The 13,926-nt window shown below is 39.8% G+C and overlaps 1 protein-coding gene across 3 annotated transcripts; it reads left to right on the plus strand.

The window, feature by feature from the left end:
- The first annotated feature begins 1,203 nt into the window (after window positions 1–1,203).
- Window positions 1,204–13,550, plus strand: Aqp4 (aquaporin 4). Of its 3 annotated transcripts, none has more exons than XM_003474104.5 (5): window positions 1,204–1,361; window positions 4,255–4,669; window positions 5,508–5,672; window positions 5,962–6,042; window positions 9,256–13,550. In XM_003474104.5, exons 1-5 carry the CDS (start codon window positions 1,330–1,332, stop codon window positions 9,532–9,534), a joined length of 972 nt encoding a protein of 323 aa, XP_003474152.1. In that variant the 5' UTR covers window positions 1,204–1,329; the 3' UTR covers window positions 9,535–13,550. The 3 variants fall into 3 exon arrangements, with proteins under 3 accessions (XP_003474152.1, XP_063087889.1, XP_005005616.1); XM_063231819.1 differs by lacking the exon at window positions 1,204–1,361 and adding an exon at window positions 1,851–1,873; XM_005005559.4 differs by lacking the exon at window positions 1,204–1,361 and adding an exon at window positions 2,207–2,348.
- The last annotated feature ends 376 nt before the right edge of the window (window positions 13,551–13,926 follow it).

Genomic DNA, 13,926 nt, shown 5'->3' on the forward strand with positions numbered 1-13,926 from the left:
ATCGGGCCGTTGTTAGCTGAAAATGCTTGCAGGAGTAATCAGGTGCTCCTCTGAGAGTCACACACAGTTTTAATTCCTTGTGCTAAAGAGATCTTGACACCTTCTCTGAAGCACACAAAGAAGGCTGTTTAAAAGCATTACAGCTTTCTCCTCTCTTTTTATTTCTGTCTTACTATCCTTCCTTCTGAAAAAAAAAAATTTTAAATGCCACCTAAAATGAGATGGTGAAGTGAACATAGGTAGAATGGGTTATTATTACAGCTTTCATTGTTTAGTTGGGTGGTTGGCTCACAGTTACCAATATTATATAAATTAACTATCATAATAAGAGAACCATGTATATACCATGATGACAAAATATCATAAACCAGGGATTGTGATCAATCCAAATCTATACACTAAAGGATTCTTCAAAGAAAATAATAATAATAATAAACCCTGACTTAGGGAACTAATTCTTAGACCCCTGGAGTTTACCCAACTCCTTAGATAGGGATATCTTCATGTATACTCAACTCCAACCACTACACAGGACCTGCATTGAGGAGGGCCCCAGCTTTTGCTTACTGCCCTGAAATCATTAATAATTTTTGGCCAAAGAGTCCTGCCCTAATTTTTCACTGAGACCAGAAAATTATGTAGTCAGTCCTGCCCCTAGTTTTCCAGATATTAAATTTACCTATCCAATAATTTTGTTCCTTTCCAATCTCTATGTAAGGAAAAAAATTTTTTTTTCTCTTACCTAAAAAGAAAAAATTATTAAGCACCCTGGAGCAGTCTCATTTCCTATTTTTCCTTATTTTTTATTATGCAAGTCAATACCATCTATGCTATAAAAGGAGCTTCAGTTATACATTATGCTTCTTCTGGAATCAAAAACTTCAAGTAGAACTCACTGGTTATTTACCACTCAAAATGAATGTGCTGAGTCTAGCTCACAATTCATCTCAATTGCTGCATGATCCAAATCTGTTTTCTAATAGTTGTCCAATTCTGACTGCAACATAAAGCAAGACAGGTTCTCAGCAATTCCTTGTGGAGGTGCAATTCAAAGAAAAATCGGGAGAAAGCCTCCTTTGCAAAGATGATTGGCTAAAGAAACATGATGTAAATAAATCTTTTGCATTCCTGAAATGCCCTGTGTCTATAGTGATCAGGTACAGAGAAGTTATTTCAAGTTCAAATATAACTTAGCCATTGGCACATGGGGCAGAATCTTTCCACCCCTCCACTCCAAAAACCCAATCAGAGGAGTGGCCGTAATCTGACTCCTAGCACACTGGGAGCCCAGGGGCAGGCAATGTGCACTGCACTCTGGCCAGGGAAGGCATGAGTGATAGACCCGCAGCGAGGCGGTGGGGGTAAGTCCTTCTTTGCCTTAAGGGAACAATGGTCAGGGCCAAAAGATGAGATTCTTTTATTACAGATCCCTCTGGCTTCTCCCACTGAATGTGGAAGGCAGCTATAGGACAGGTGGGTGGTGCTTTTAAAATCCAAATACTGAGCATATTCAGAAGAAAGGCAGAAAGAAGTAGGAAAAAGATAATGCTTTTTTGCAAAATCTTCCTTGCAAAGACCTGTAAGAGCATAAGGAAATTTCTGCATGGAGTTAAGTCTATCTGCAGTAGTTTTCATCAGAAAAATTACTCACCCAGAGACTCGGCTGTCCAGGAGTGGATGAAGCTGGGTGTTCAGTTAGCAAGCTATGTGTCCGGTTCACTACCACCTGGTCACATCAACAAATCCCCTTTGTTCTGGGGCAAAAGCAGCAAAATAAATTGTGCCAATAATCTCCAGTGAGTGTGAACACATAAGAGAACCCTGATGTGAGTAACAGGGGCCTGGAGCGACACAGGGCTGAGCCTTCCAGAAGGTAGGTCCATGCCAGCAAACATGGGGGTCCCAACAGTGGCTGCTCCCCTCTGTCTGCCCTGGAGTAAGACCCAATTCGGCAGGTTTTTTTTAAAAGGTTAAATACATGCCTGAGAAGTATATTTGTGTTTTTTGTTTACTTAAGCTTTTGTGTTATTAATTTCTCTGCCTCATGAAAATGGAACAACTGTTTTGCTGCTGTTGTTTTTACATGAGATGTCTGGAGAGGTAGACAGGTGTGGGGATGAGCACCAAGAGAGCTCCAGGGACTCCCGGACCCAGGGGAAAGGAAGGGGTGTCCAGGAAGGCTGGCCTTTTCCAGGACCGCCTCCCCTGGGGTGCTGTAAAGGGAGAGTTTCCTGCCTCCTTGGCTTCCTACTCTGCCCTCTTCCTTTGCCCACTAAATCGAGGCCACAGCCTACAGCACCAGTAATAGCACCTTGCCCCTTTGCCGCTGGCTACAGCCTGGGCTGCTGGTGAGTGCACAGGTGACTCTGCTAACTCCTTCTTCTGTCCCTGTGGGGACACTGTTGATGTCTCTCCCAGGGTGCCCACACTGCCCCACTCTGAGTGCTCTTTTATTCTCTTTATAGCCTCTTCCTCTAGTAAGTGTGACATCCCAGCTGGGGTTTTCCATAATTATGTGGTGCACTTAGAGTTCACTTGTGCGTTGGAGGACGCTCGGGGTGCAGCTGGTTGCCCCCTCCTAGAGCCAGTCCTTCCTTTATTATTCTGCCACTCAGACTTGGGCAGAATAAAGGAAAGACTCTTCAAAACATTTCTTAATCTCTTAAATTTCTTAAAGTACTTGTCTCTTTTTAGGGGAGTGGGCTAAACTTTTACAAAGGCCTCTGCTTAGATTCTCTGCTAAATATTCCCTGTGCTCTTTTGCTCTGATGCCTCTCCTCGGCAAAGGGCAAGGGCAAATGTCTTAGATAATGGGGTGCTTGGAGGGTGATTGCCCTCTCGAAGAGGAGTTGGGGATATTAGCCATCCCATGCTACAATGAGGAGTTGGCTGTTTTGTTGTATTGTTACTGTGGCTTGAACCCAGAACCTTTACATTGGGCTACATCCCAGCATCTCAATTTTTTTTTTTTTTTTTGACACTGGGTTTGAAGTTGTCTGGGCTGTGCTTTGACTCATGCTTTTCCTGCCACAGACTCTCGGATTTGCGGGATTATTAGCATAAAGCCACCAGTCCCAGGCAGAAATGCACATTGCACATTAACATCCGCAAATCCCAGCTCTTCTCAGCTCTAAGGGCACTGAGAACAAAGCAGCGGGGCAGGAGTATCTTCCCTCCCAGTAGGGCCCAGAGTCCACACACACACACACACACACACACACACACACACACACACACAGGGTCCCCAAGAGGAGGCATACTGTCCTTCAGGCCCAAGCCCCCAGGAGGCCGCAGGAAGCCTGGAGAACAACCTTTCTGCTCCAGACCCACTGCACCCCTCCCCTGTCTCAGCAGACAGAAGGCTGCCCCTGCACTGTGTCCCACCCCACCCTCCAAAACTGCTTGGGGTGAGCTGAAGGGGGGCGACCAAGGGTGGAGAGAGAGCAGGACACAAGGAGCCACTGCTTTCCTCCCCACCTCGCAGAAGCATCCTTTACCCTCTGTTCCCGCCACCCCAGAGCCCCTCTGTCCACCTGGCAGCAGCCCTGAGCCCAGCCTCCCCCCCAGGGGAGCTCCAGGCTCCCTGGAGCCGGACTGCTCAGGCTTGGGCCACAGGCCCAGATCTGTGATGCGTGGTGTCTCTGTGGGCCCAGCTCCTGGGCTCCTCCTGCTGGCGTCTCGCTGACTCCTGGAGCTGGGGAGAGGGAGGGAGAGACAGCCCAGCTGAGGCCCTGGGTTCCCACCACGGATGCCAGATGCCAGGCACAGTGCCGGCGTCCTAGCAGCCCCTTCTAAGTGCACGCTGTCTGCTGGGGGTTCAGGGAGGAGGAACAAAATCCATTATCAGAATGTGCAGTGTTGAAGTTACAGAGTACAGGAATGAAAAGACCTGCCTACTTCACTGCTTTATTTTCAAAGTGTAAGTGCCGGATAAAAATCACCAACTTTAAAACTTGTCTAGGGATTTAACTACCAGGTCAACGTGATTGAGGCATTTTCCTTTCTAGGGACCACTGGGATAACTGTCAATGAAACTGGATGATCTTTGTATCTTAATGCAAAGGAGACTAAAATAACAACACTCTCTTGACTACTAGTTAAGGTTTTGCAGAGCTTTCTTTCTTGGTTTGCCTCCCCGGCAGTCCCAGAAAAAGTGGAGGGCTGGCCTCCTTCCCCTCCGTTCATAGTGCATACACCCTTGCTGTGCAAAGGCTGCTCTGGTGGCTTCTGATGCAGATTTGCTTTTCTCTTCAGCAAGTGTGGACCCTTGTGCACCAGAGAGGACATCATGGTGGCTTTCAAAGGAGTCTGGACTCAAGCGTTCTGGAAGGCAGTCACAGCAGAATTTCTGGCCATGCTTATCTTTGTCCTGCTTAGCCTGGGCTCCACCATCAACTGGGGTGGAGCAGAGAAGCCCTTACCTGTCGACATGGTTCTCATCTCTCTCTGCTTTGGACTCAGCATTGCCACCATGGTGCAGTGCTTTGGCCACATTAGTGGCGGCCACATCAACCCTGCAGTGACAGTGGCCATGGTGTGCACTAGGAAGATCAGCATTGCCAAGTCCGTCTTCTACATCGCAGCCCAGTGCCTGGGGGCCATCATAGGAGCTGGGATCCTCTACCTGGTCACACCTCCCAGTGTGGTGGGAGGCTTGGGGGTCACCACGGTAGTCTCCTCCTCTCTTCTCTTCAGAACAGGACTCACTCCCAGCTGCCCATAGACTCCGCTAAATGATATCCTGTAGCCTTGACAAATTCTTAAAATTGCTAATCTATTCACAGGGGATATTTTGTGATTCTTGATAGAGTGAAAACTGAGTTTGGCAGCACCAAAAATGTTCACAGGAAATCATCGTTCACTCTTGAGGAATAAAAAATAACTAAGTCTAGGTGGCACAAAATGCTGTTGGTTTTTTTCCTTCTCTTTCCTATTGTAGCAACTTTGTTATATATTTAATTATTTTCTACATTTATTTGCTCTTCAACAGAAGGAAGGATTGGATTTCTTTTCATACCAAATTCAACATGATCTGCATAGTCATATTTAAAAATTGATATCTGATCCTATTTCTTAATTAGTTAGAAATATCATTAGCTGGGTTCTAGAGTTGATTTAAACACACACATACACACACTGAAATTTAAATTTTAATTGAGATACATATTAAGTTAAGCCTAATTAATGGACTTAATCATTGCCTAATAAAAGTATAAGTCTCTCAAGAAAATTTTGTAAATGCAGCAGTGGCACATTTAGCTTCCTTGATAAAAAATGAAATTCAGCATAGAGCTCTGTTCAGTCATTGTAAAAGTAACTATCTGTGAAAGCCCAAAATAAGTGTAAATTTATTTCTTCTTTTGGGGACAAAGAAGGGCTAGAGGTTTTAACTAAAGGTAGTGTAGAAGACTTAAATTAATGATTATGTTGCATACAGATAAATATGGCTGCCGTAATGACAAGTGTCACTGATATGTGATTCAGATGGAGTATTTTTCTCTCTTCAGGTTCATGGAAATCTTACTGCCGGTCATGGTCTCCTGGTGGAGTTGATAATCACATTTCAGTTGGTGTTTACTATTTTTGCCAGCTGTGATTCCAAGCGGACTGATGTCACTGGTTCAATAGCTTTAGCAATTGGATTTTCGGTTGCAATTGGACATTTATTTGCAGTAAGTTTCCAAGCCCATTTAAATAATTGATTCATCTCATTTTTCCTCACCCTAGTGCTGGCCCGAAGATGCTGTGAGTGATATAGCTGTAGCTCTTTAGCATCCAGACATGCCTGTTCATTCTGGGTGGTAGTTTTACTAACTATACGATGAATATGTTTATAGCTCCTAACATCTTAAGGTTCCTCTAACTGACTTGTCAAGTAATGGCAAATGGAGATAAATGACATGTGTTAGAAGCTCTCTTTTAGCAATACCTGAGGTTTTCCCCCTCTTTTTTTTTCTGTAGATCAATTATACTGGTGCCAGCATGAATCCAGCCAGATCCTTTGGACCTGCAGTTATCATGGGAAACTGGGAAAACCACTGGGTAACCATCACGTTGATAGTTATTTTGTCTAATAGTTGAAGACAGTTATCCGTGAGGCTCTTCCTTTTTCTGTTTTGCTACCTAGTTTCTGCTGCATTCCCCCAATCTTGACTCTTACTTTATTATATCTTTCATAAAGACTAGGGAAACTCAGCTGGGGATTTAGCTCAGTGGCATAAGCATCTGCCTGGCAAGCGCGAGGTTGCGAGTTTGATCCCCAGTACTGGAAAAAAAAAAAAAGAAAGAAAGAAAGAAAGAAAAAAAGACTAGGGAAACTTTGCCACAGGTATGCTGCAAAACTCCTCATCTTGTATATGTTCTGGGCCTTCAGTAATAGTTTTCGTTGTCATTGTTTTTATAAGCACTAGTCTGGGCACATATCTGACAGACTGCAGCAGAATATTTGATACCTGGAGGTTGCCAGTATAGAAAAAATGAAGGTCAGGATGGTGCAGTGAATGTGGTGTGTAAAAAATTGAAAGAAAAGCATTCCCGACAATAACAAAACATAAATTTAAGAACAAAAATAAGGAAAACTTAAAGGCATAATCTGCAGCAAAAATAATTCTTTTTGGTTACAAAAGCATAACCCAATTAATAGTATGTGAGTTGGAAGCATTTGAGCTGCAGATGGTGCAGAATAAATGGTGCAAATGTTTATGCTATTATCACCATAACTGTAGCTGGAAAAATAAATGACTATGAGAAAAGGCATGCTTCTCAATCTCAAGCCTAAACTGCTAATGGATGTGGTGGCAGTGCTTCCAGAGACTGGTGATACCCATTTTTAACCCTCACAATCAAATTTGTTTGCATGCTTCTTATAGCAAAAGAATTAAATTCTTCAAATGGGTCATCAAGCAGTTGTGAAGGCCAGTCACATACTAACCTATGATGACCAACAGAAATACAAGTAGAGCTATTATTATCAGTCATGTGGTATAATGGTATTTTATGATTTTTAAAAATTTATGAATCTCACAATATAACCTTTGTGTTTTGATCTTATACATATGACGGTTATCAACCAAGTCTGACCTATTCAGTTTATGTTTCAAAAGATTTACCATGCTAACAAAAATGCAAATTCTTAATAAATAGCATATAGATCTTACAGTATACTGACTTCAAACTATTTTCTAACTAATATCTTTTAATTTGATTTATGAAGACTTGAAAATGTGGACAAAAGTGTAAAATTGGCAGAATTGAAGTGGTAGAAAAATTCTTAGCTTGTTGATTAAATTAAATGTTTCCCCCTATTGTTTTCTAAAAAATTTAATCTTCCTAGAAGTAGATGCTTATTGTGTAGCAATGGTTGTGCAGTCTTTAAAATTAAATCATGCATGGCAATAGACATATTAATATTAATTGTGATTGTTATGAGTATGACATTTTATTTTCTTTATACTTCCATGTATTTTCTGTATTTTTTAATCTTCTGTATTTTCATAATAAGAATTTCTTGCCTTTATAAATTTTTTAAGTTACCTTAAAATATACATGACTTTGTTTTGGAATAGCAACTTGGTACTGAGATTGTTTAGTTTTGAAAACATGCATCTACCTATCTCCTTTTTAGATGTATTGGAGAACAATTATTTAACAATCTCTCTTTTCCCTTCTGGGATTTAGATCCAGTGGAGTAGTACCAATTTAATGAGATGTTCCCAAAAAGAACAAAAAGCAGACATTTAGAGGAACACTCTTGTTTCTCCTTGGAAAGAGTATAGGGAAGATAAAATCTCCCATGGATTCATTCATGTTCAAGATAAGAAGCTTGGTTCTTTCAGCCACTATGCCAACAGTTTCCCTGTTAAGAATGTATGTTCAATTTTGGTTTAAAATTCAAATTTGTTTGGATTTACAATAGGGATGTTTAGTGTGATTTGTTTCCAGAGGGCATTTTAAGCAAAAAAATTCATCATATTTTTCTCCAAGCAGTAGAAATGCAGTATAGTGGGAACTAGTATAATGATTCAAAAAGAAGAATTCAAGCCAGGCAGACCTGAAATCCTAGCTTGATCACATTCTAAGACTGCAACCTTCAGAGAGCTTCTTTACCTCTCAAGGTGTCAGTTTTTTATCTATAAAATACAGATAATAGTAACATCTATCTCAAAGGTTGCTGCTAGAACTGAGTTAATACAAGAAAAGAGCTCAGTATGGCTAGCTCAGAGGCTTCGCAATAGACAAGCTTTCTATTTCCCAATCAATCAGTTGAAATAGCACCTAATATTCTAGTATATATGTGCTCAAAACTAAATGTTATGGTTTAATCAAATTCAAAACTTAGTTTATTCTAGATGCTTCCATCATATGAGTAAAACTTTCATTTATTGAAATCCTATGGAATGTCAATCAGTCGAAACTTTATAGGTGATAACTAACCACCATTCTTCAATTCAGCACTTTCTCCAAGTCACCATTTAGAGGAAAACTCTGCAACAAGAGAAACAAACCAAACACAGAACCAAAGTAGAATCAAGCCACCAAATTTTAAAGAGAAAAAGCATTCAACAAAAAGAAAACAATGATTTATAGCCATCTTAGTAACATACATCTTTAAATTTCCTAAAAAGTAGAGCCTGTGACTTTCAATTAGGAACTATTCAGTGCTTCACAAGCGGTATTTCATCTTCACATCTGTAAGATATGTTTAATTATAATCCCCACTTTGCAGATGAGGAAACCCAGGCACAGCAAGTTAAGCAATGAATGTAAGCAGTCACAAAATACTCAGTGGGAGTCCATTTATCATGTGGTGCTAAATAACAAAAGGCCCCAATAATAAGCTCTACTGTGATCCTGATTATGCAGAAAAGCAAACTAGGAAGGCAAGGTTGATTAAGTGAAAGAAGTGCTTTCCACAAATTCTTTTCCTTTTCAGTTTTGGTTCAAGAATTCTTAATGTCAGCTTAATTGATGGTACTTCCAAAGAGGAGCTATCTTTATGTTAAGAATTATCAGAAAATTGAAAAATGTAATCAGTGAAAGGAGGAAAAGAAACAACTTTCTTATTTCCTGTTCAAATGTTATTTAATAATTTATGGGTGTCTGGTGTGAATTTGGTATATCCTGGCATTTTCTCTCTATCCTCTTTTCCATGCATAACATAATTGTTCCTAATTTTACCCAGCTAAATCATACAATCATGAGTCACTCAGTGAAGTAGCCTTCCTTTAACATTGTGTGCTCCCCTTTCTCCCCCAGATATACTGGGTTGGACCAATCATAGGAGCCGTCCTAGCTGGTGGCCTTTATGAATATGTCTTCTGTCCAGATGTTGAGCTCAAACGTCGGTTTAAGGAAGCCTTCAGCAAAGCTGCTCAGCAAACAAAAGGGAGTTACATGGAGGTGGAGGACAACAGGAGCCAGGTGGAAACCGAGGACCTGATTCTGAAACCTGGGGTGGTGCACGTGATCGACATTGACCGGGGTGAAGAGAAGAAGGGGAAAGATCCGTCCGGAGAGGTATTGTCTTCGGTATGACTAGAAGACGGCACTGAAAGCAGACGAGACTCCTTAGAACTGTCCTCAGATTTCCTTCCGCCCATTAAGGAAACAGATTTGTTGTAAGTTAGACACAAGCAGATTCGTCATTTCTCGCCATACTACTCAGTCTAAGCAATAAATATTTGATTAATTACCAAGGAGGAAAGGAAGAAACCCATTGTGAATTTCAAATCTGAAAAAGAATTCTCGTTAAAGCATCCCCCAAAGTAAATATAGCTGTAGTTTAACTACTTGCCATTTATTAATAATCAATTTGAAATGTGTGTCACAATTTGATTGTCTTATCCTATAAAACATAGAGACGTATCTATTAGCTTTTTCCTCCTGTATGAGGAAATTGGTATCATCGATGTTATTATGATTTGAATATTTGTTCCATTAAGTCAAGATTAACAGTGACCAAGTGCAGTATTGTCACAGGGTCATGCACATTCAAAAGAAGAAATATGGTAAGTTCTTTCACAACCTCCTTAGTTATAAACTATCTCTGCACAAGAAAATGAACAGTGCTCATCTTTCACCAATCATCTCCATTTTTATTACAAAAAACGAACTTTCAACCTCAATTCCAATTCATTATTATTCTTTTTCCTCCTCAAGATAGTGTGGGCTAAAGCCCAGAGAATCGGTGATAATATTTGGAAACCCTCAATATTTATTTGTTCCACCTTCTAAAACATCTAAATCATTAGTGACATCTATTGAGATTCAGGACAAGCAGATGGAAAATCTTATAGTGGGTGGGGAAACAGTTACCATGGTATAAAAATCACAAGAAAAAGGGAAATCTGTGTTCTGGCATCAAATAGCTAATCTGTTTTCAGTGCACATCATTGAATGTATCACACAAAATTAACGAACTAAGCTTTTAACCACTTTGCCTTTTTTTTTTTAATTTATTGGCAGAACTGGGGAGTTTGTGTGCTTATAACTTTGGTTGTCTGTGTTGCAATATTAGGTAAGACTTACTTTTCACAACAAGCGCAGTTGTTAAGCCCTGCTCACTCTGGAAGGTACAAACTGGTCCTGCACAGCCCAAACCTCCGCTACTCTCTCACTTCTTGTGACATTTGTTGATTTTCACCACAAATGTAATGATATTTGAGCAAATTGAAATGTGTGACAGGTCAGGCAAGTCGTGGTTGAGGCATAAAAGGGAGTGTATAATCCAGCCTGATTTTCAAATGCTTTGTTACTGACTAGTGTATTTGTTAAGGTAATTTGTGTTCTCTGCACTGCTTTGCCTTTTGTCAGTAGAATGTTCTCTGAAACCCTTGGTTTCTATCATTCTGACTGTCTAGTCTGCCTTTATCTTAGATAAAGAGCTGCTGCAAATGTCAATTTTGCAGGACAAAAGCTAGTAGTGGGGGGGGGGTGCAGCCCCATCACTATAAGGAGTGAGCATGTAAATAGCTGGTCATCAAAGGCTTTCTTCTCCCCGGCACAGTTCCAACTGTGTGTCACTTTTTAGCAGTAATGGCAGTTGTGTGTCTGTGGCAGCAAGATAATGGACCATTATTAAACCTGATTCTCTTCGGTGCTAAGAGTGACGTGCGTGAGTACGAGGTTCTTGGAGTCATCACACCAATGTCATGCTTCCGAGTGTCACTGCTTTCTTCACATTTTTTATGGCAGGTACCTAAAGCCCAGCCCTTCCATCAGAAGTACACAAGTGATATGGGTCACTTCCTGATGGGTGGCACCTGTAGAAACTACAGGGCAAATCTACAAGGGTGGTTTGCGCCCTTTATGTCAAATACTTGCACAATACATCACTGAAGGCTTAAGATCGAGGGGTGGTTCAGGTCAAAAAGTAACATCAACTGTCAGCAAATATCCCAGCTCAAAACTAAATTTAGTTGAGAAGCAAGAGTTCAGTGTATTTCTGAATATGCTTATAAAGGACAGGCTTATAATCACTTTTATTCTATTATGTGGTTTACTTCATATACACTCACTTTTACATTCGTTTCAATGTTAGCAGTCAGTAAGTTAGAGGCTTTTAAAAAGCAGGTGATAGTTCTATAATTTGCTTTTCAGCACCCAGCAGAGTGTTGGGCACACAGTAGGTAGTAAGTGTGTAGTTAGCCAAAACATGGCGATCTCATTTGGGATTTAAAAATAGGAATAATGTTTTAATTATTTGTGTGATATTTAATAAAAAGCGTGATTTTGAGTATTATTAAAGGGAGGCATTACAAATGTGAACACCATAGAATATATTTTTGCATTTGACTGTGTTTAGGGGCATGAAGTGGATGGAAGCTTCGGCATTCTTGTTTTCCTGAATATGAGACAACATATTTTGTATTTCACTCAAGGCTCTGCCAGTAAAAGTAATGAAATTGTACCTTTCTAATGACATCTATGCAGCAGGGGTCTATTGCCTGGTGGACGGCACCAAATTATCCGAGTGTATTAGGAGACCAGGGCTTTTTTCTTTAATCCCTTCTTATTAATGAAGTGCATAGTGCCGCTCCCAGGAGACTGCAGCTGACAGATACACAGAGAAGAGATCAGAGAGGAAAACCAGGAAGACATAAATGAATCATACCCAGTCATGGAACAATGCCAGCTGGCTCTTCCCGCAGGAAGAGTACACAGACACCCCAAAATTACATGGTGGTCTGTACTCTGAAAATGCACATAGTTTCTCAAAATGGTACATGAGGGAAAGAACTATTTTTTTTTTTTAAGTTTTGGAGGTTTTATAAAAAAGATCTTAATACTCAGAGTTTGAAAATGTGTTTCCATTGTTAAAAATAGCATATTCTTTCAGAAATCCTCAGCTTTTTTATACTGAAAGAGAGTATTTTCTGGAGCCTAAATAGTTGACGAATTTCAAGCATCTACACTGTATTTCTGCCATTTAACATTTTTCCAAGTTCTTATGTTTTCTATTATGTATGTCTTTTCATACTGCAGTTCATAGATGCTAACTCGAGTCACTGCTTGGTGTTGACTGTTGTACAAGAGAATTGGAAATAGGGGAAAAATATATATAATGGAAGCAAGCTATCTGATATGTTAGAGGCCTGACTCCTAACAGAATCTTCTTCCAGTCCATAATCTAAGCCACTCATGTTTAAACTGGATAATGACAGGGAAATTCCAAACTAGAACAGCAAATTGAAATGCTAAATTTAATCCTGACAAGGGTGTTTACTGTGGCACATTTACTCTGTCCCCACACATTATGAGCCTGTGACAGAGAAATTGCCTTTGTGACAACTGAAGATGACAGTCTGAGCTGAATAGACAGCCTGATCCAAAAAAATATAGAAAAGCCAATATAAATCCTGACCATCAGCACCATACAGTGAGTTCAGAACGCTTTGTACCTAGAAAGCACATTTGTCTTCCCTAGAGTGGTTATAGCATGAAATCATTAAGAAAATAAGGTTACTATGCAGATGGTATAATGTAACTTTTGAAACCTATGATCCTGTGAAATAAATGGAAGGCACATAACTCACGGATTAGAAACTGTGGCCACTCACTTTTGCAAAAGACTATCAATGACCTAGAAAAATCCATATCAAATAAATGCTACATAGTATGAGCAATGAACACTGAATTGAAGAGCAAGTATAGTGTTAGCTATTTGTGTTGAAAATCAAAGAGCTAAAAGCACACCTACTTGTTTAACCCTACTAGAATGTATTTTCAGCTTCTCTTCAGGATTAATTAAACATGCAATTTGTGAAAATATATACTCAATTATTTATCATTTTTATGATCCGGATCATAATAAAATTGTAATTCATGACAAAACAGGAAGAATAAACTGAACATATGGTTACATTCACAATTATTTATTAACTGAAATGTTATTCCCACATTAGAGTTCATGTTAGAGATTTAAACTGTAATGTCTAATATTTGGAATAATCTATTAAGGTATTAGCACTGTGGTTGATTTCCATGAATTATATTGCATCTCATACAACTAAGCTTGTACAAATAAACTTCTGAATGTTTTTAAAGGTAAATGTGTTCGATTATGTTCAAAATTCATATGCAGTTTTTGCAAATTAGAGCTTATAAGCTTCCTTTGGAATGAACAGAAGGTTTAGGTATTTGCATATAATCAACACCAAATGAAATAATGATGGAATTCACAAAATCAAAAGTATTTTCTGAAATCATGCAATGTATGCGCTGTGGTAAGCTTATGTAGATGGTGAAAATTATGTATTCTGAGGCTTATTTCAGAACATCCACATTCATGCAAAATGGGCCATGAGATGTCAGCTATCATTATTGTGAGTCCGAAAGTGGAGACTCAAATGACTGCGACCGGCATTGCTAAATAGATGATCTGTCCTCAGGGCATTTGGCAGATTTTGCCTACCCAGATGGAAAATG

This window comes from Cavia porcellus, unplaced genomic scaffold (genome assembly GCF_034190915.1).
Source record: "Cavia porcellus strain 051 isolate PalLab524CR breed Dunkin Hartley unplaced genomic scaffold, mCavPor4.1 scaffold_20, whole genome shotgun sequence".
In the NCBI taxonomy this organism is placed as follows: Eukaryota; Metazoa; Chordata; class Mammalia; order Rodentia; family Caviidae; genus Cavia; species Cavia porcellus.